Source organism: Artemia sp. Qi Xiang Cuo, chromosome 7, assembly GCF_049724085.1.
Source record: "Artemia sp. Qi Xiang Cuo chromosome 7, ASM4972408v1, whole genome shotgun sequence".
NCBI lineage: Eukaryota > Metazoa > Arthropoda > Branchiopoda > Anostraca > Artemiidae > Artemia > Artemia sp. Qi Xiang Cuo.
Window position 1 is genome coordinate 24,886,245 of NC_142800.1, and position 23,696 is coordinate 24,909,940.

Genomic DNA, 23,696 nt, shown 5'->3' on the forward strand with positions numbered 1-23,696 from the left:
TGATGTGATGTCCAATGTATTATGTCACCCGTCATTTGTTTTCCACTAAGCGTAAGATAATTGTCTTTTAATACAGACAGATAAAACCGGTTTGTTCTCGAATGTGTACTATTATGCACACAAGTACCTAAATCAGATTTCATTTCACTGTCCTTGGTATTTTATCAGCCAAAATATCCAATGTACAAAAACGGGGAAGAGCAGTAATGATAGGCATTGTCTTCTAAAATTTCCGCTTAAAGTCAGGTTTAATCAAAATTCTACACGTTGGTAAAAGCAAAACGAACATTAAAGATGGTTATGATAGTTTACTAACTAAATTACTTTTACTAGGTACATGTTCATTACTGAATTTGTCCGAACATTATGATTATAAAGTAATAGTCATATACTTTTGTTACCTTCGCCACAAATCAACCAGGCTTAGGCCATCAATCATTAGAGGGTTGCCTTATCGGGATAACTAACTGGCGGGTTCAATTTCCATCAACGAAAAGGTCTACGATTATCGGAAAAATTTCATTTGAAACTAATTGTGCCCCGCCCTGATCATATGAGAATCCGAATCCGGAAAGACCCGAAACTTGATTGCAAAATATAATTGAAAATGCACTTATAAAAACATTGAACCATTGTTATTGCTACATTGTCTTGTTATGAGAAGATTAAAATGATATTTTTTTTACATATTTTTCGGATAATTTGAAGCAAGACAAGCTTTGAATTATGTTTGCCAACAAAAAGTAGTTGTAGCGGTTTAACGGCGTGTTAGCAGGAAATTATGATGGAAACCTTAATTTAATCTTTGGGGATAAGCTTGGGTAAAAATACTCACTCCCTCCCCCATTGATATTAGCGTGTTTCTTCGAATATAAAGATTTGTTAAGCCATTGTTTTCAATTCCGGCTTATGCTCCAAGATTTAACTTTTATTTCTAAATAAGAAATACGTAAATAGAAAGAAGAATACTTAATAGGAGTATAGAAATAGGTAAATACCTAAATAGGAATAGGAAAAGATAGTAAATCACATTATTATCCATTTCAATTTTCAAAAGCTTGTTAATTAAATCAAAACTTTCAGAAAGACAAGATTGTTTCAGGAACAAAAATAAACGTTTATTAGAGAGCCAATTGCGGTGTTGGAACCCTCTAATTTTCCAAAGTTTTTATTTTTCCCCGCATTAAATTATATCGTCTCATGTGTATATATTTGTTTTACCATTGCAGTTTTGGCACAGGGATAAACAAAACCGTAGCCAGGTTTTTTTTTTTTTTGGGGGGGGGGGTCACACAAAAACAACTAAAACATATAAAAATGTGTTTATATCCATTTTTGTTAAATTTTTACGAGTCAGACACACATATCGGGGGGGGGGGGTCAAGACCCCTAACCCCCTGGGTACGGCCTTGGGGATAAAGACACAAAATTATTTACTTTGTACTTGTATTTGATACGAGGTGCAGGATGCTCAGCCAAACTCAGTGCCAATAGTTGCTTGGTCATTTTTACAGGGAAAGGTAGCAAGCTTGTGGTAGCTCGGGCCAAATCCTGGTCACCGTATTGCCAAGTAGAGATTAATCCACTGCACTGCCACAGTGGTCGATGAATTTGTTTAGGGAGGGGATAGGGGGGAGGGCACAAGTTCGAAAAAAGTACCAAAATAGAAAAATTACATGAAAAGCAAAAAAGAGTAAATCTTAAAACCTTATTGTTGACTGATTTTGCCCCCCCCCCCATAATTTGGAGAAAAAAACTATTATATAGCCCATACCCCTTGACTCTCCGGATGGAGAGCCCTCTTGTTCCCACAATAAAAATGCTGGAGCTACGCCCATGTTTGACATATAACGTAAGCTCGGCAGTTCTGTCTTTCAGAGCCTTTTTCGTACGAACTACAATATTTCACATGATTTTTTCTTTATTTTTTGCCTAAGTCTTCTTAGATAAAACGAGTTCTTGACTGACCATTTGTCGCAAGGGGTCTTTCAAGCCCGACGCATGTGCAAGAAGACTGCACCTATCTCAAAATTAATAATTTACTGAAAATAACGACGCAAAAAATTTGACTCAAAATCTGCACTAAACTTGTAAAATATTTGTTGTAAATTTTTACCAAATTATAACCAGTTTTACCAAATTATTTTCTTTTCTATCTTAATTTTAATATCATAAGAAGAAAACTTCTGTAACTTTATACATTTCTTGCATCGGAAATCTTATATATTTATGCAAACAGTTATACTGACTATAATCAATGATTAATATATTTATCAAAACTATTTATATTATAAAGACAAATATTTATTATCAAATATTTATCTATACAAAGGGATTCAAAGCGGTAATATTCTTAACGGTGGAACGGTTGAGAGTCATCAATTCCTGGCACAACCAAAGTTTGGCAGCAATGATGACATTTTCCGACCACAGGAAGCTGAAATACCTTGGAAATATACATGCTCCCCCAAGATTTCCTACTCTTGAAATAGAAAACAGCTGTTTAAATCCTTCAAGTGAAAACAACACACCTCTCCGGCATAGGTTGGAAAGCTGTCAAAGAGACGAATGTCTAGAGAAGACGCTGATTAATTTCCCAAAGGTTAATCAATGTCAAATTTTTTAAATATCAAATTCTAAGCTTAGAAAATAAGAAACCGTAGAATTCTTTTTGACGCCCCTTGTTTACTTTCCAAGCTGATTTTTCTGATACCTCTTTTTCTTAGAATTAGTCGTACTTTGATTCGATTTGGCATTGAAGTTGAGTAAGAGTTTCACAGACTTTTTGAATTGTAACAGGCTATCATGTTTATATGGAAGGTATTAAGAAAAACAATTTGTCAAGCTGAGAGTGAGGAGCAACATTAAGACTTAAAACGAACAGAAATTATCACGTATATGAGGGGGTTTCCCCCTAGCCAATACCTCGCTCTTTACACTAGAGTTTTTTTTTTTTTAATACTTTCAAAAGAGCTATCTATTCTAATTAAACGGCCTTTGTGATTCAAGGGTCATTCTTAAAGAATTGGACAAAATTCGAACTTTAGCGTATAGAGGGAGGTATTGACTAGGAGGCAAACCCTCTCATATACGTAATAATTTCTGTTCGTTTTAAGTTTTAATGTTGCTCCTTACTTTCAATTGAAAAAAACTCGTTTTTTTATTTAATGTAGGATTAAAAACTATGTCTGTCGCCACTCGGTCGCCTTCGTTTGTCTGTGACTTTTAATGATAGATATATTTTACTTATTTTTTAATTTAACTTTCGTGTCTTGAAACGCTGTTTTTAAGTTCTTTTATTGCTCATATGTATTTGATAGCTATCCAACTTTAATCTCGAGTTTTTTTAACACAGCAGGCGGTCGGGCATAAAATTAAGTTCAATAGAGTCTTGCTTGATTAAGCTCATCATAGTTTCGCCTTTGACGGAACCGTTCACAATCAACTCTACTAAATGTATTTTTTTTTCTTTTTGCGCCCATCATGATAGATATTAGAAAATTGACATGCCAACTGGCAAGTACTGTCGTAAGCCTTATAATAAAATAATTGTGTAATTCATGTGTGGAAGCATACTTAGTTTTGATGGTTATGGTTACCAAGGAAAGTGAAAATTAAAACTGACCTTCTGAATTGGTTAAAAGGAAACTCAAAGAACCATATGAATATAAAAAAAAACAGGGTGAATCTTAAAATTAATTTTTAATGAAAAGAAACCTCCAGATGCAACTGTCGAGTTTTTGAAAGTAGCAGGCGCCAAATTTAAAATTAAGAAACATGGGCGAAAAGACAGCTAAAAACCCATGGCAACAAGCACCTTAAGACGATATAGCTGTCCTTTGAAGGTATAATGCTTTTGGGAATTAGCAGCTTGTTTATGCTAAAAATTTTACTACGAAAAACACTATCCAATTTAGTTATTTAGTTCCGCTTACTTATTTTCACGGGTCGACGTGGCAACACTGACGAAAATATGGTACTGCCCAATAAACTTCATAATTTTGAAGCAACCGGAAGACTAATCTTTAAAATCTCGATTTTCGCACAGGAATTTGTTCAAATTTCAGGCATAATATTTGTGATACCCTCTTTCCTTCTCTCCTCCTTTTAACTGCTGCTAGTGAAATGATTATTTTATTAATTTTGGACATTCTATTTGTAGTTTATTTTTTTACTAAACTAAGATGGGTCGAAGGGAAAAAGGTTCTTTTTTTATTCTTAGAACTTTAAATATTGCTTTACAGATTAGGCGAATTAGCTGAATTCTCTTTTTGGGGTGGGAGGTGATCATTGTAAATACCTTGGGTTGTTACTCTCCACAGAACTTAGAATGGTACTATTTATGAAAATTTGTAAGGCCTGAATTAAGTGCAACGTTGGTCATGGAAATAACATTTCCGTGGCCTGGTAAATCCTGGTAACTTTATCGCCGTCTTGCAATTTCTACAAACTTTTCTCCGATTTATTCTGAATACATTTATCCTATTTCAACTTTTTTTTTAATATTCGGTATTGGTGCATTATGCGGGCCCACCGCTATATACTGTATCAAGGAAACCAGTCACGAAACCCGTCAAACAGGCTATTTACAAGAGACCGCTAAAGATAAATGATTGCAAGGCCGTGGTTTCTCAATGAGTTACAATATTCAAACGATTGTTTTTTTTGGAGTTTAGGGGGGAGAAGGTACATAGGCTAGGTTAGGTTACGTATTTAATATATGCTATGCTTTACCTCCCACCCCCCACCCCCTAATGTGCAAATACATAGCCCAAATTTGTTTCTAAACTATTTTATATTCATCCTATTTTATTCCATTAGCATTAACCAAGCTTGAATTCTTCGCGGTGCCCGTATAATGCACCAGTACTCACTATTATAAATTGATATAGAGAAAACAAAATAAAGGTAAGTTATCTGCTGTCATAAAAAACTGTTTTCTTTTTACAGTATCTCCTTCTTTCCATCTTCTCTTAATAACCAATTTCAGATTTTGCACAGAGCGAAAGAAAGGACATTACAGCTAATCCCTAGATTCTCAATATTGACTATTTCATTTCTAATTTTGAACCACCCCAATCTTTGTCTCTAATACTTCATTTCAACCGTATTACTAAAACTGCCCTTACTTTATTTCCTTTCATTAAGAACAGGGCTTTCCTTTAATGCGTCAGGTCCTATAATGAGTCCCAAAGGTATCCTAGGGATCGTTAATGGCAATTGGAAATGGACAGTATAAAAAATATCATTCTAAGTTTATCTAAGATGAATGCATAGCGTGTTAGGGTACATTTTGGTTTCTGTTTATGAAGATTTAATCTTAGCATGAATTTGTGTGATCAATTTCGTCAAGAACTTTTTCTTTAAGAGTAAATAATTTTTTCACCCCGTAAAGAAAATTCCTTTCAACTTTATAAATTACTACCTTTTTTGGCCTATACTCCAGTAATGGGTTCCCAAACCATGTCTACATACATATATTAGAAATATTCCCCTTTCTGTTCGAAGACCATCCCTAGGAAAACCTTGACGAAAGAACTGCACACAATGACATAAATATTACACTTTTTGACGTAATAAAAAAATCTCACAGGTAAAAGTCCAGGGAAGGGTTGAGAACTTTTTTTCTCAACGTTCAAAACTGAATTTATTCTACATAAATATAGAATATCATCCCCAGTAAGAAAAGAAGAAATAGAATAAAAGCATCCGTATACAATTTTGTTTTCTGTGCTTTATTCTGTGTTATGTGTTTTTTTTACTTGTATCAAACTCATTTATCTATTCTGTTTTTTTCTTAAGTCATATCTAGCCAGTGTGGTATTAGACATTTATTATTTTTACAATGGCTATAACTTCATTAGAGCCAGGGGCGTAGCTCCAGTATTTTTATTGGGGCAAGAGGGGTCCATATCCAGATAGTCAAGGGGCATGGGCTATATAGTAATTTTTTCTCCAAATTAATGGGGGGCAGCTACCCCAACCATTAGCCCTCCCCCCGAAACGACACCCCTGATTAGTGTACCAAGGACATTGAAAATGAATCTTATGGTTTAAATTGGTTAAATGGAAACTTATACGACCATATTAATCTTTATTTATTATTTTTTTTTTTTTAATCTGGAGTTCAATTTTGCATCTACGCAGTTTTTGGCAGGGAGCACGTGCTAAATAAAAAAAAAGAAGAAAAGTGGACGAAAAATCAGCGAAACATCAGCCAAAAAAAGCTAAAAACACATGACACCAACCAGATTCTGAAGGTAAAACAGCTTCACCTTCAGTCACGATTAAATCTTTATGGACAAAATGCGCTGTAAAAAAGATTGATTACTTTTGTTTATTTATTTTCATGGTTCAATGTGGCAACACTGACCCAAATTTGGTAGACCTACTTCCCTCTTCATGATTTTGAAACAACACAAAGAAAAATCTTGAAAAATTGGGGTTTCCAAGCGGGCATAAGATGAATCCATGCAGTGGCGGATCAAGAGGAGGGGGCGCGCGCCCTCCTAACGTAGTCTAAAGTAGTGTAATTTACTTAATTAACGCAAGCTTCCGTTAATTAAACTGGCTCCTAACGCAAGTTTATCGGATCAACCTATTCCCCCCCCCTAAAAAGGCCCTGGATCCGTCCCTGAATCCATGGGACATTTTTTTTCATATCACTGATACCTTAAGGGTTTATTTTTAGTTTTCCTTGTTCTAACCAAACATGGAAATAAAACAAAAAAGTATATATTGTTTAAGTTAATCAAATATTCTAAAAAAAAAAATAATTACTAAGCATGTACAATGTATTGTTTTCTTCAAATTGATTGTCCTGTATTTTATATCTCTTTCTTCTTGTAAGACAGTTCAAAGGTTGCGTTTATTTATATCCTGACTTTTTTCATAAACTTATCTTTTTGATACGATAAAGTCTTTAATTTGGACTATTTTCCCCTTGTTTAAAGCAAAATATCTGATAAGGAAATATTACTTATTAAAAGCCTTTAATTTTGGTCTGAATGTTTTCTTATTATATAGATTAATTGCGCCTTTTTTTTTTACTTAATAAGCAATGTTGAAACTTAGATTGGTTGCAATTCCCCCCCCCCCCCACTCATGAAAAAATCATACCTTTATGTTGATAGCTAAAAAAATTGAAATGTCCCTTTTTTAAGTTAAGCTCATAAAGCTCTCTATGAAAATACGAAGGACATTATTTCAAGGAGAAAGGGGCGTCCAAAATAAGAAAAAGGGGGGAATTATAAATGAATGATAAGGGAAACATCCTAAAGGGGAGCTTTCGAGGGGCAGGGGGCAGCTGGCCTGCATCCATTCGCCCCCCTCTACAGTTCTGGTTCTGTGTCTTCAGCCCCTGTTAACTGTTTTCTGAAATCGAATACTGAAATGCCAGAAAGTTCCTCGGGATCTAAAATTTTTAGTTATTCCTCGGGATCCTTTGGGCTTAGCTTGGGGGAGGATCCTATCACCAGGTATGCCTATAGGATTGTACCAACTTTAGTGTGCTTCCAGTGACGCCAATTTATGAAAATTATTGAAGGGGGGACAAAATTGCATTTTTTAATATTTATGAGGGAGCAATATTGTTTTATTTTCAAATTTTCCCAACGAAAATACTGAAAACGTAATTTTTCAATGATAATACCCAAAAAAGATAATTCTTCAAAATCTAGGGAAAAAATTCCCCTCCCTCCCCAATTGACGCTGCTGTCTGCTTTAAAACGCTTACTTCTGCCCCTGTTCATTTCATTCGACATGTTATTCACGTTTAACTGAGGTATTTACAAATTCGCAATATTTCTCTCCATTAATTCGTCACTCAATAGAGCTAAAAAAGAGACCCCTTATACGCCCTATCAATCCACCATCCCTAAGAACCATGGCAATAACTTTTTTCCCAAGACATAACACAAATTCACTTTTAATATCATAGTTCTGTGTCATTTAATGGCTAATCATCACCTATACGTTGCCAGGCTGCTATTGAGTTGAATTGATGATATTTTAAATACAGGGCACTAAGTTATTCGATCATGTCATTTCAAATTTACAACATAGGGTTTTTCTTATCTAGATTTGTGAGTCCGTGGAAAAGACAAAATAAATTGCGGAAATGAATAATTGCCTCTGGTTAAAATGACAAATAGGAACACATCAAGTCAAAAGGGCAGCGATTTTAAATCGCTTTACACGTGACATTGTCTTTCGAAGCTTTTGAATAGATACAATGCGAGAAAGCTCTATTTTTAGCAAGGAGAATAGCTAGTTATTAGCTTTTCAGGCCGAAAAGTGAAAAGATAACAAAACTACCTGTCGCCAAAAAGTGCAGAAGTCGAAGCAGCTTGTTTTTCTCTAGAATGACATTTTCAGATATTTTCTTTGGATGGTGAAATACGAAGTTCTCAAGGTACTGGTTAAGAAAGCGGTAAACACGCGATAAGTTAAATTTTGTTAATGCTAATGAAATAAAAAAAAAATGGGATGGAAATATAATAGTTTAGAAACAAATTTCGGCTTTTTATTTGCACATTAGGGGGTGGGGGTGGAGTGTAAAGCATAGTACATATTAAATACATAACCTAACCCAACTTAGGTACCTTCCCCCAAACCCCAAAAACAACAGTTTAAATATTGTAAATGCAATGACAAACCACAGTTTCCAATCCAATTGTCTATTGAAAAAAAACCGTCTGACTAGTTTCTTAAGCATCTTCCCTATATAATGTATCGCGTGTTTACCGCTTTCTTAACCAGTACCGTTCTCAAAAATATGAATCTTAAAAAAGCGCAGAAAAAGATTTTTTTTTTCTCAAAACCAATTGTGTCCAGCATTAGATTCAATCAGGCAAGCAACAATCAAGGTTGCACCCCCTTCAATTAAAATATCGATAAGTAAAAGTAAACAAAATTAATAATAACAAAAACTCACCAGGCACGTAGGCGGGGGGGGGGGGGGTAAACTTTGAGTGTGGAAGTTTTAGGGTTTTCCCCAAAATTTCCTGTGGTTTTTCCATGACTTGGTTGTTCTTCGTTTTTTTTTTTTTTTAGTTGCCTCAGTTGTATGCGCTACCAGGAAAAAGAGCAAGATTCCTCGAAAATAGAATAAGGCCGTAATAGCAAATCATAGAAATGTTAGTAGCGATTAATTTCATACCATGATTTCTTTTTATATTGCATCTATAATATAAAGTAACAAAACTATTTATCACCCAATGGTGGGTTTTATCTTCAATTCGAATTTTAAATAACATTAAAAAAAAGTACTTACCAGTTATTCACTTGTAATATCGTTAACCCAGTATCTTGAGCTAATTGTTTCTTTTGGTCTTCTGAGGGGTAAGGGTGCTAAAAGGGAAAAAAAATCACCAAGTGGCGGGAAATTATGCGATCTAACTATACTTGTGTAGTAATTAAAAAGCATATAATAAAGTAAAAACAACTCTCGTTAAATGGCAAAATAACCAAACTGACTCCATATCCAAACAGTGAAGGGTGCTGGCGCATTTTGCGGGCATCGCTATATACAGTATCAAGGAAACCAATCACAAAACCCGTCGAAAGGGCTGTTTGCAAGAGACCACGATAGATAAATGATTGCAAAGCCGCGATTTCTCTATGAGTTACAATATTTAAACGATTGTTTTTTGGGGTTTAGGGGGGGGGGAGGTACCCAGGTTAGGTTAGGTTACGTATTTAATATATGCTATGCTTTACCCCCCCCCCCCTAATGTGCAAATATATAGCCGAAATTTGTATCTAAACTATTATATATTCATCCTATTTTATTTCATTAGCATTAACCAAACTGATTTCTTCGCGGTACCCGCATAATACACCAGTACCCAGTGAAGAACTTTCGTAAAACAAAAGAAGAATCATTTTGTAAATACGTGAAGAAGAATATGAAGTTACAAACTTGTCAGAAAACATCAAGACAAAGCATTTTGGTTTTGGAAATTAAGGATCAATTTAAGTTTGGATGATAAAATTAGTTTCTTAGACAATGTAAACGAACATAACAACAAATGTGGTGCAGCTAAAATTGCGATAGATTTAGATAGCCAGCGCACAAAAAGTGAGGTAGCATGGTAACCATGCTACTTGTCAATTTTCCTGGCATAGTGAGATTTGTCGGCAGATTTTGTCAGAAAACGCCAGTGCTTCCGCTATCCCCAAATTTGTTGGTAGCTTCTGGAATTTTGTTGAGTTCTGCAACTGGCAATGTTTTAACTTTTCGCATATCTGGTAGATGGTATTCTAATTTTTGAAGGGTTCCGACGTCATCCAACGTTTCCGACGTCATCAGTCGGTATTGTAAAGTCGCTGATATTCTAAATATGGTGCATCTATAACTCAAAATCAGACACCATTTTCCAATATTTCACGACCAACGTTTTGACGACTAATTTAGGTTTGACCCACCAAAAACATTTTCTCCGACGTTACCAGTCGGCTCAGCAAGGTCAATAGCCAAAAATGGTGTAACAAACCCAAACCAAGATAAATGTTAGTAATACATTTTAATTTTTCACGGCCGACTTATCAACGACTCATATAAGCTTAACCAATTTATATATTAAAAAAAAAAACTCAGATGTATGATGCTATAGATGCTATAGAGCAGGCTCATTCACCAAATATGGTGCGTCTAGCTCAAACTTATACAAATGCAGTATTCAGAAAATTAAGATTTTGGAATCATCGATATATACGACTCATTTACGTCTGACCAATGACAGACACTCGTCGTTATTCTAATATTGGAAATAGCTGGACAGGTTCGTTTGGAGAATGATTAATATTGCATGCATCGTTGCGGCAAAAGCCGAACCAGCAGTTAACGTCAAACGTAAGCATCCTATGACAGTGTTTTGACAGTAACATTCTGTTAACGACTGTTGAGACAAACAGTTTTCGCCCTACGTGAGAGCCGATCATTTATTTCAGCGCGGAGTTCAATTGTTTGACATTGGCTACATTGGAACCCAGAGCTATAATAGTGTCCCCTGCCATGAATAACGCAATAAAATTCATTTTATTCCATATTTTTAGCTGATTCATAATGCTGGATCAATAAAAATTGTTAAAGCGGAAGAATTTCACGCTCTTGGTGTGAAAAGAAGTGAAATTAAATTTAACGGGAAGAAACAAAGACAAGAAAATATTTTTGTAAACGAAACTCTTCATAGCAGAGAGTATCAGATAGGGACGTACCTGGGAGGGGCCTCGGGGTCGACAAACCACCGAAATCCAAAATTTTTCTGAATTTCTGGGCATTTCTTATTCAAATTACTATTTTTATCCACCCCCACCCCTTGATTTTTTATTACTGGGCACCCCCAAAAAGTAGCCTACTGGACACGTTTCTCCTATCAGCTTCAAAATCAAAACAACAAATTCAGAGGCAACTCCCGGCGAGTGAATCCCGGGATTCACTCGCCTAAAAACCAGAGGGTTCGAAAAAAACAGTAAGTTACTATAATCCCTCGACTGCAACTAATGCTGCTTGGAATGCTTTGCCTGAGTCAGCTAAAAAGTCTCTTTTTTCTCCCTCTTTGCATTCCCAAGAACCTTCCGGGGGGGGGGGGGTTATGATGATATATGCTATTTTTTGCGCACGGCACGTCGGTCTGGTGCCGTGCTGGTGTTGTTTTATGTTATTTTTTTCTCCCTCCTTACGTTCCCGAGAACCTTGCGGGGGGTGGGGAGGGGGAGGGTATGATGATACATTTGGTTTTATCGTTTAAATTTATTTTTCAACTGTTCAGTAAACCTATTTATCTATCTGTCTATGCATCTATGTATCTATCTATTTATCTATATGCCTATACTAAGCTTAGGATCAAAATCCAAAGAACTCGGGGAAATCTCAAGAAATAAAAGTTCTGGTTGGCAGTAAATGTGAATATCAGGTTATTATGAATACCACACTTATTGGTTTAAACAAATCCTACACTTACGGTAACACAGTTCAGCGCCTTATACGTATGTAAATCGATTTAGCGTTTAATTATGTATTTACACAAGCCATTTTTCAGAACAATAAATTTTTAGTACGTTCGTCAAGGCCGTATCCTGAGGGGGGGGGGGAACGGGATTCGAGCCCCCTCATCAATTTTTTTGACTCGTAAAAACATAACAAAAAATGAATATAGACAAACTTTCGATGCATTACGAAAATGTAGAGAGATAGCAAGGATTTTATCAATTTTTGTTAAAAAAAAAACATGCAAAAAGAGATATTTTTGATAACCTAAGAGGGGAGATTGTTTTTTTTTAATGAAATACAAAACAAAGTATTTTCAAGTCTAAAGGGCGACCCCCCTCCATTGGAATCCCTGGTACACAAACGAGACATCTATAAAGAGGAATTTCCAGGAGGGGGGCTTTAGCCTGTTGTACCAGTCGTCAGGAGAGGGGATTCTGGTGCGAAGAGAAGTAAAATTTCCAACAAAGTTATGCTAAAGATTCTTTTACTCTCTTTTAAAGATTCTTAAAAGCTTAAAAGATGTAATTTAGCCTTTTATCATCCTGTAACACTGTAATGAATTTGAAAGGACAAAAAACATATTGACATTGAATAGCTATTTTGTAGGCTATTATCAAAAGATCTCACTAAATTTAGCTTCAACCCACCCCCTGTTTGTATACAAGATGCAATCTGCCCTATTACTAGGTCCCACAGTTCGACGTGACCCAGTCATGCGTAACCAAATCCATCGTGACGGACAGAAAAATGCCATTACCGTAGGAGGGGGAAACGTAATAACAAAAGCTTCGTCATAATATCTCCCAATAGACTTTATACATTCATGTTTTCATGAAATAACCAAGGGGCTAAAAGATTATCCGAAATTGCTGTAAGTGTTCTAAGCAAAGTATTACTTTCTGAACAAGCTTTTGTTCCGGTACCAGCTATACGAGAGAAACAATATAAAAAGAGAGAATTTTAACAATAAATAGAAAAAAAGACTTTATCATTAAGATTATTAACACGTTTTAAATAGAATACGTAAAAATACTTGATGAATTCCCCTGTTTCAATTTAGTCTTGGAATCAAGGTCATAGGCAGGAGGTGAGTTTCAGGGTTTGATACCCCCTAAATTTTTTGTTCCGACTCGTAAAAACGTAACACAAATGCATGTAAAAAATCTTTGATGGGTTTTTTAAAGTTTTTCTAGTATCCCCCCCCCAACAAAAATCCTGGGTGCGCCCTTACTTGGAATACGATTTTTTTTAACGGGACAAATCAGTAACGGTTGTTAGTCTCATAAACTGGGGGGGGGGGGGTAAGTTATATAAAAATTAAAAATAGCGACAATTTTATAGTCAATTAAGTACCTTAATAGGATCGAAAAAAGTAAAACAAAAACAATTTGATGTCAGAAAAACTGGGGGGAGGGGCAGCTGCTAGAACCACCACTGGGACAAATCAATTTTCGTTAAGTTTGTAATGCAAGAGTTAAAAAACATTACCTGCAAAAAAAGTTTTGAATATGATGATCTTTCTATATTTAGAAAGGTCTATCTATATTTAAATGTTGGTCTTTCTATATTTGGGCATCGGTCCTGTTAAGTAATCAGGACACAGCAGCGAAATCAACAGAAGTCTTCTATTTTTCATTTACTCTTTTCCAAAATATAGAATTTACCATCATTTTACATGTATTCTAGTATGTTCACCTATCAAATGTGTCAGGAACCGATGAGATATGAGGCTCAAAACTCAGATTCTAGCTTTGAAAAAAATAATAATAAGAAGAATTTTTCTTACCGTTGAATGCTGAAATAACCACGCTCTTAAAATATTTGTGGCTACTTTAGGGAAAATTCCTCTTTTCTTCTGATTCTTTTTACTATCTGTGTCATCATCATCCCCTGTTCCATCTCCTATACTGGCGTTGCTGGCGTCCCCTAAAAGAAAAGAAGTAAAATAAAATAAATGGAGACGAAAGCTTGACGATAAACGAAGAGGAAGATAATCCAGTTCATATATAGGAGGAGAGGGGCGTGTTTGACCCCCCCCCCCAAAAAAAAAAATGCCCGACTGGTAAAAACGTAGCCAAAATACAAATAAACATATTTTGATGCGTTTTTAAATTTTTTTTTATAGTGCTTGGTACTTGTATGATATACCCCCTACCACTCAAGAAGTGAAGTTAGGTTTATCCTAATACAATATACCTAAGTATGATAAAAATATAATACTTTAGAAACAAATTTAAGCTATATATTTGCACATTAGCGAGGGGGGAGAGGGGTAAAGTACAGCGGGTCTGCATGCAAAATGTGTTAGCTACAATTATTCTGATATTATGTAGTAAGAATTGTCTTCTGACTTCACACTGTCCAAATACTTTACCCTTCCCTTAATGTAAAAATATAGCCCAAATTATATATTTCCTATCTACTCTGTCACTTCTCTTTGTCTTTTCTCTCGCTAAGTTGAAAGAAACAAGCGAAAGAAACCGGTTTACAGTGCGTCAATGCATGAAAAACTTGAGTTGTAGGGGGTATATCATACAAGTACTACTGCTACTACTACTACTAACAACTCAGACGGTTGGTCGAAAAGAACAATCTTCGGCAATCTGTCATCCTTCATCCAAACAATGTGCCGTAGCCACCTCAACCTTTCTTTCATTATAGCCCTAGAGAGCAGTATTGAACCATATTTTTCGTATAGCCAATTGTTTGAAATACGGTCAGTCAGCCGGGTACCCAGAACAATCCTTAAGCAATTTCTCTGGAAAACATCTAGCAAATATTCATCCGCTTTTCGGAGCGTCCATGCTTCAGAGCCATATTTGACCACTGTCATCACTATAGCTTCTAATATTCTAATCTTCCTATTCTTCCAAACTTTTTTTTAACTGTGAAAAAAACACCCTGAGCCTTGGCTATTCTACTTTTAACATCTTACTGCTCCCACTATTTTTACTAATAATACTACCAAGATAGGTGAAGCTGTCCACCTGATCAATCTTTTCGTTGCCCAACTTCATCTTTTCATCTTCACTTATTCCTAGCCTTAGTGACTTAGTCTTCTTAACATTAATTTTCAAACCAATTCTAGCACCCTGAACTCGCAAAACCTCAAACACCTCATTCATTTTGCTGACACTTTTATCTAGGATGCTTAAATCATCAGCATAATCTAAGTCCAGGAGACTTTTTCCTCCCCATTTGATTCCGTGGTCTCCCATTGCCTTTCCTGTGCTCCTTAAGACAAAGTCCATCAAAATAATCCATATAAAGGGGGATAGAACACAACCCTGCTTAACTCCTAATTTAATACAAAATCAGCTGCTATCCTCATTTCCTACCTTAACCGCAGCAGTGTTATTCTCGTACATAGCACTAATCGCTTTAATGTATTTGTCTGGTATACCATACAAGGATAAAACCTTTATTAAAACTCTTCTATCTACAGAATCGAACGCTTGCTCATAATCTATAAAACTGAGGACCAAAGGTGTTTGAAAACTCAGGCACTTCTCAATTATTAGCCTAAGATGGAAAATTTGGTCGACACATCCTCTACTTTATCCTCATACAAGTACCAAGTGCTTATTTATGTACAATTTTGCATGTTTTAAGGTAGTGGTCTTAATCCCTAGAGCTTCCCTCCAGTTACACTGCTGAAAAGTAAGAAAAAACAGAAGAACTGGAGGACAAAAAATGAATTAAAAGCAAGCAAGAAAATAAAATTGAGATTTATTTCTAGAGCAATAAATTTCACATCAAAAAAATAAACGGCACTAAAGGAAGAAATTTAATCATAAATAATTAAGGAAACATTTTCCATCTCCCCGTAGAGGGTCTTTCCTTAATTATACTGCTGTTATATTGATTTTTATGGTCTCTTATTCCTAAACAGACGCCATTTTATTCACCACTCGAGACTACTTTCCTGATATTCCTCTGTAAGGAATATCTTTCCCATCTCTAATTTCCGAGAAACGAGAATACATAAGTAGAGAGAGGGGGGATGGTCTATCAGAAATAAAGGATACAAGGCGGAGAATTGAGAAAGCAACAGATACTGGTCATCCGCCGGAGATTGAAAATGTCATGGAATAAGTAGCGCTCTCTTTAACTCGACAATGTCAAACAGTAAAGACCGACTGTCGGCCAAGACGAACGACTTCCCAGCAAATTTTCTAGTCTATGGAGTTCGATAAATCTTTAAAACTAATTGTAGAGTAATGGGTAAGTTTCATCACTAAAATCTAGTTTTATTTTTGTCGATATCTGAGCCTCAGACGGGGGCTCCAACTAGGGGGAGGGGCACTTTCCATCCTATGATTTTTTAGCCCCCTCCCCCTAGATTCCAAAAACAGCTTTTTTCGGTATTTTTGGAAGGATAGCTCTTTTTTGAAAACTTCATGGAAAAATTACCCTCTATATTTAGAAACATACATTTTGCCTCCCCCCTAGATTTTGAAAAATGCATTTTGCCGTTCCCTAATCTCATAAATTGACACTACGAGCCAAAGGTTTTTTTTTGCGCGTATTCCCCTTCATGGCAAGAAAACTAGTTAATTTCTTTCTTTTGGAAGTTTTGCTGAATTTATCAATATTTCTTAATAAATATCATTATCAAACAAATTTAAATAATTTTTCTTAAGATGAGACATGAATACTTCAATTTGAAAAAAAAAATATTGCCAGATTTTACTATCAGCAAAATAAATTCGAATTCGCTAATCCTCCATCTTCTAGCTTTGGAGCAGCAGTATTCCGAGCTGATTAGAAATAAATGAAAAACACCAACAAAACCATTAAAGAAAAAAATAATAACATTAAAGAAGAAACTGCCATTAATGACAATAATGGCAACACTGGAGTTCATTCCTAACTTCATTACAAATATAAATTTCGGTTTTCCTAACTTTCATTCAAAAAGGGTAAATAGGGTCTCTGAATGCGGAAATGACCAAGCTATCTCTTTCCATGTTCGATAATGGTTTTCAGCATTTTCAAAAACTTTTCGCCCTCCGGCGTCATTTGCTTAACGTCACTGACGGCTGTCTGACAATAGCTCGCCTTAGGCAACTTCCGACAGAATAACAAATGATCTTACATACACATACAGAAGGGAGTTTTGAGTCAGTGCTTGCTGAGGCTAAACTATTTTCCTTGAAAATTCATATCCTGAAATAGGTTTCGGGATCGATTTGTAGATTGGCAAGAAGAAAAAAAAGTTCTTTGGAATTGATATTCAGTTTTACTTTTGCAATCTTTTCCATCTCTTTATTTTTAATTCTTGTTTAAAGTACATGAGGGGTAGAGTAGTAGGCAGAGATAGGAACTTACTCGTGCTAAGTTTAGCTGTCTTGCTGGCAGGGTTTGGAGACGCTGCTAAGTTCGGATGAATTCAACCCAGCAATAGCTGCCAAAATCATAAGGGATGGAGTTTGTCAATCCTCCCGGACATAAGTGGCAACCGCGGTATAAGAAAAGATCCCTAAAAGAGCAATCCGAGATGGGAGAAAAAAGTTTTCCTGCTAATACTGGTTCTGAGAATCAAATGCCACTTCCCACCAATGGCTGGCGAGTGGTAGGTAACTCTCCTGTCTCTTTAGGGGGACGAATGTTGTCTGCCCAAGCCGGTCTCGAGCTGGCGGCCACCAGCCCGGGGGGCCGCCACTGTTTTTTGGTTTTATGTTCTTAATTTAAGGACCGACTGGATCTACTTGAAATAGAACCAGAGGGTTTTACAAAACTCAGGAGAGCTTTGATTTAAGAAAAGGAGCCAAACGGACAAAAATGAGTTCAAGGCTGCATTCGGGGGGTTAGGAGGTTTGACTCACCCTCCCCCCCCCGAAACGTTTGTCTGACTCGTAAAAACATAACAAAAATGGATATAAACAAACATTTATGAGCGTTTTTAGTTCTTTTTGTGTACCCCCCCCCCAAAAAAAAAAAAACCTTAGGTAAAACACCCCCTGAAAAAAGTCCTGGATACGGCCATGAATGAGTTACCCCTTTAATCTCCCCCGCCTAAAAATATAGCCTGGTCAGCTAGCAGTATAACCTAAATTGTTTGTATGTATAGGGTGTTGTATCAACAGATGTGTTCGTGCAATGTATAAATAAGTCAAGTGACAATAATCGTTTTTTCAGCAGATGAATACCTGGAACGGCGCATTGTATGTTCAAGCGAAATATGATGGCAGGAGATGATAGAGTCGTGCAGATACTATTTTCGGCTAATGTTATTTAAATCCTTGGATTTTATTACTCGAGGTAAATGTACGTTGTTAATGGAAACCCTAATTATGGCTTTCAATACAGTCTCTATAGCAAGTCTTTAATGTCATCTGCATCCATATTATTATAGTCTTGATTAAGAATTACGACACCACAGGTGACAGTTTTAAAGTCTTTGGGCGGGAATTTTCACAAAAATCGACACATGTTTATTTCAACATCTAAGATTCACATAATTTAATAGCCCTATTATCTTTTGATGTTGGTTGGTAGGCTTTGATGGGAAAAGGCAGTGCAGTAATTTGTACCGCTACCGTTGAATTGTGACATGTCCGTGTGAAACGCATAGGTGGTAATCGTGCCTAAATTACAGAGGAAATCATTTGGGCGGGATTAGATATTAGGATCACTTTCCAATGAAATATTCGGGATCCAGTATCAACCCAAACACATGATCATTCCTCCATCTTTTCTACCAATTTGTGAAATGCGAGCAGATACGGTGGTTAACAGTAACCGCAGTTCAAAATGGCTCCAACACCATTATTCTATATTGTGAAATTAAAGCATAATGGTTTCACACTTTTACTTCATTATTTTATAGGGAACTTTTAAGAACATTTAGTTCATGGTACACTTCACATGTCTACATTAAATGACAAAATAAATGATAAAGTACAATAGTTAATTAACTCTACTTTTTTTATTTGGAATTAAACAGCTTTTTTAGAAAGTGCTTCAAACGTCTCAAACCAGGGAACTAATTAGGGTAGAATTTGAAGAAAAAAATATATGGAAAAATTATTTTAAAAAAATTAAAAAATATGTGAAAAATAGTATTTTCATTAAATTAAAAAAAGGCCATTAATTAAAACAATTAATAGGGAATAACACCCACAAAGACTTTTTAGGGAACTTTTTAACCGGCATTGTGAATACAATGCCGTATTAAGAGGGGGAGGGGTTTTGGGTTTGACCCCCCTCGGAATTTTTTTCCGGCACGTAAAAACGTAACATAATGCATATGAACAATTTTTTGATGGGTTTTTAATTCTTTTTTTTTAAACCCCGAAAAAAAAATCCCGGCCCAAGAAGGATATGTCCCTAGGGGAATTTTGTACAAGGCCTCTAATATTTATATGGACCTATAAAGCCAATTTTTGTGAATAACAAGAACTCACCCCTTCGTCAGTAGTTTTACTTTATCCCTCCGAATTCGAAAGTTTTTGCGAAGGTATTTTTTACAGAAAATAGGGGGAAATATCTATATAACGAATTGAAATCCCAAAGAATAGGACAATAGTGGAAGAAGACTCATAATATCCTTTGAATTTTAAAATTAAAGATGTTAACTCACCAGACATTTAGGAATATTGCTCCCATTTAAAGAAGGGGCTGGCCCCTATTTACTGCTAAAGGATTCGGAGTAGCTACAAATCAGCCCCACAAAGGGAATATAATATTTTCGCTTCAGCTTTTGTTTCTGTTTCCGATTGATAAATAAATTTACGACCAACAAAACAACCTCAAATTGTTCAGTTATTTAAGGAAATTAGGTTTTTGGAGTTTTGGCCGTCTTAAATTAAGAGTTTGGAGTAGGAAACAACGAAAATAAATAAACGCTGGCTCAAGCACTTTTACAAACTTTAATGCCAAATTTTTCGGGGTTGTTACTTCCTCTTGACATTTGTCCGTTCAGTGTGAGTATTTCACCTGTACATAGATTCTTGACATTTTGAGCCCAAACAGATCTGGGGCGCCAGCTTCAGAACTGTGCTGCAGCTCCAGTGGCAGAACTGTGTCACGCGTGATGAAACTATGTGGAACTCCGAGCTGTAGGCCAGACTAGATGGTGGAAAGCGGACGATCCTTCAGAAATGGACTTATAATTTTCAAGAAGTACCTTCGACAGGGTCGTATCCAAAAAAAAATTTGGGGGGGGGGTTACAAAAAGATTTTTTTTGGGGGGGGAGGGGTACAAAAGAAATTTAAAAAACGCAGCAAAAGTTTGTTTATATTCCCCTTGTTAAGTTTTTTATGAGTTGGACAAACATTTGGGGGAGGGGGTGAGGTTAAAACACATAACCCCTACCCACCTTTCCCCTGGATACGACCTTGACCTTCGAATATGAAATTTTGAAGTAGTCGGATTTTGCCTTCAACAGCCGAAGGAGCCAGACCCAGAGTAAAAAACACTGAAATTCTACAAGTCGGTGTCAGTATCCAGAATGTACCACCTTCAAGGTCATTGTAAATACTGACGAAAAGGGCGTAACACCTGAGGCATATTATCACGAACTGAAGCAAAATACAAAACGTTTGGTTTTTTTGTTGCTTTTAACAATTTCTATATAGCACATAAATTTGGTAAATTGCAACGAAAATACAAGAAAAGGGTAAGGTATATTGTAAAAGCCTCCAGACTTTTGGGAAATCCTGCCCCATACTGAGTATTTTTGCAACGGGACTTTCCTGGATAGAAATAACTTTTGTGACTGCTTCAAAACTGGAAAATAAGTTAAAAAGTTATTTGTCAAACAGTTCGTGGCAACGAACTGTAAGTAAGGAGGAACCTGGCTCAATAGTTACCGAAACTCTAAAAAACGGAATTTTGATACCAATAGATATATCAAAAGAAGCGGCTTTTGATTCTTTCTCACAACTCTACTTTTAAAACAATAAAAAAACTTTAGAGTAAAGAGCGTGGCGTTGAGGAGAGGACAGCCCCGTTCATATACGGAATAATTTCTGTTCGCTTTAAGTTTTAATGTTGCTCCTTACTTGCAGTTGAAAAAACTTGTTTTTTTTATCTGATTGCTAACAAAAATCAGCACCTACATAAGGTATTGTCATTAGGATTGATTTAAAACAAATATTATTATTCTCACATAGCTACAACATTGCAAACACCTCAGCCAGATAAATTATTTTTAAAGATCGTTTTAGCGAAGTAATGACTTCTGTTTCGATCTGACAGGTTTTACTGGTCTGTTTCCGACGGCCGTTCTGATCAAGACCCATAGAGAGAAAGAAGAATAAATGGGATACGCATGCATTCTATTACCAAAGCTTTTCCGCAGTGACCACCAGCCCCCCCCCCCCAAAAAAAAAATAAAGAAGGACAAATTTAAATTCTTTTACAGAGTTTCACGTTTGGTACTTACATGTTATAGCAACCACACTGTTGTTTCTTGACCTGAGTAAAACCCGTTTCTCTGTCTGCATTCTGAAATAATTAGCTTAGGCTCAGTGAGATAAACTACTATGCAGGTATATTTCAAATAAATATTTAATATATAGAGTTGATTAGGTTAGGTATTTAACATGCTTTCCACAATTCTCTGTTGTAGTTTCCATAATTTTGTAACTAAAGTACTACATTTTCATCATATTTAGTATATTTCATTAGGATTAACCTAACTTCATTTCTTGGGTGTGGTCGCTATAACACGTAGAACCTCACGTCTCTATGCAACCATACGATAATATTCGGCATAGGAGTAGGCTACCTGTTGAAAATCATGCATTTTTTTGTACATTTTATATATGGAAATGGAAGAGATATAAAAGAGCATTGAACTTGAAGCAGCAATAGTCTAGAGACATCACATGAATTTAATAAAATATTACCATTTTACTCTTTTCCAGTAAGCGCTGAGCTTCCTTAGTCTTTTGCACCAAACGTGCTAGTCAGGCTTCTGAAATTAGAATTCGTATTGACAACTTTTTCTTGATTTGCAAAATGAAGCTGAATAGGGCCTTAAATCTTTATTGTCGAAGGAACCATGCTACTACCGTTCCCGTTAGTCAACTTACCGCGAAATTTTCGTTTTAAACGACATGAGGTCTCGTCAAGATCAGCGCTTAGCCCCAAGTACCGCATGTTAGATTCGAACTATTTCCCATAATAATGAGTCTCCCGCAGGTGAAAGGGACTGGTTTCCCTCTGCGTGACGCCTGATCAGGATCAGTCAGTGAGACACTGCCTTTTCTATAGAAGACACTACCAAGTTCAAGACGACTTTTTCACTCGTTCTCACATGGTGGTCGATTTTAGAAATCGTGGGGTTTCGCAACCAAATGGAGTGTTCATATTTCCGCCAACCAAATCTGAAATATCAAGAAAAAAGAAGCTATCACCAGAACTAATCAATGGACGTCCAAATAGCTGTGTGTTTGTATTCCTTCTGTTCTTGTTGATATTATCAAAAGGCTTTCAAGTAAAAACAGAACTTTTCTACTTTCGAATGGAATTGTCGCCCGTGAATACTTTCTTCTGATCTGCTATCTCTTAATAAGTCAAAGCTATAATGTCTCCCAGGCCAGTCTCTCTTCTGTTGCCATTGACAAAAGTTAACTTTTAATGCAAAGATGAAACTCATTTCCTTCCGGAATAGACTTGTTAAGATAATACGTTCTTAAATATCTCATTACTTACTTTAAAGATTTGAGATATGCATTTCCCACATTCCTAAGGATAAATGAGGTTCTATTCCTTGAAAAATACACCTTTAAGAAATGCAGTGAAGTACAGTGGTCCAATACTGAACGTCATTGATAAATTAAGAGCAGGAGCAATTAGTTGCAGCAATCCGTTGGACATCGTGCAAGTCTTTTAACTGCTCCCTATTTTCAATTGCTTGTCAATTTTTCAGTTAAATTCTGGTAAGCAGGGACATATCCAGGAATTTATTTCGGGGTTGAAACAAATTCCAAGAAACGCAAAAACAGGCAAATTACATAAAAAGTACACAATATGTTTGGGAAATTTAGAGACCTTGAGGAGGAAGGACCAGAACCCCCCAAGTATGTACCAGCCTCTAGGGTTTTATTTTATTTTTATTTCATTTTAGTTTGCCAAAGACGCCCGTCCTTTGCCTTTAAGCAGGCACACACGGAAGAGTTTGTATCGGTGTTGGTCAAGTGCTTGGAGGGAGGGAGAGGGACACGACATAGAAAACGTCAAAAAGCTGATTGTATAGGAAATACAACCCCATTTTCAGCCTTCCCCCTCTTCACTACGCGCATCCCTGCTGGAGAGTAAAGTCAGCATATTCATTTTCAAAATTTCATAATGCACAATTTCCAAGTTTAGTTTTATATGAAGGGTGGACATATTTTAGACTGCATTAAAATTTAACCAATTATTTAGTACAACAATGCCAGCAGAGGAGAGATAGAGGGGGATACAGATCTTTTACCCGCCCTCCCCACCTTTAAAAAATAAATTTCCGTGAGTTTCCCATTTCTTCTTGTATTTCCCTTGTAATCCGTCTATTTTTTTGCATTTCTTTAATGCCCCTCCTTCAACTACAACAAAATAATATGGACGTGTCTGGTGAAGTGCCAATTTAGCTAAAACTGTGTCTTTTTTTTAATGAAATATCAATTTTTTATGATATTAACACGAGCCCGTTGCTAAATGGAATTACACAAACTATTGAAAGATAAAAAACAGCAAAAGTCACGATTC

The 23,696-nt window shown here is 36.1% G+C and overlaps 1 protein-coding gene across 1 annotated transcript in view; it reads right to left on the reverse strand.

Moving 5' to 3' along the window:
- hth (Meis homeobox homothorax) overlaps positions 1 to 23,696 on the reverse strand; it is a 225,812-nt gene that overhangs the window by 52,751 nt on the left and 149,365 nt on the right. Inside the window, exons 10-11 of the mRNA XM_089092120.1 lie at positions 13,782 to 13,921; positions 9,275 to 9,351 (exon numbers count right to left, since the gene is read on the reverse strand). Of these exons, the coding sequence (XP_088948246.1) occupies positions 9,275 to 9,351; positions 13,782 to 13,921 (217 nt within the window). The remainder of the gene's footprint in view (positions 1 to 9,274; positions 9,352 to 13,781; positions 13,922 to 23,696) is intronic.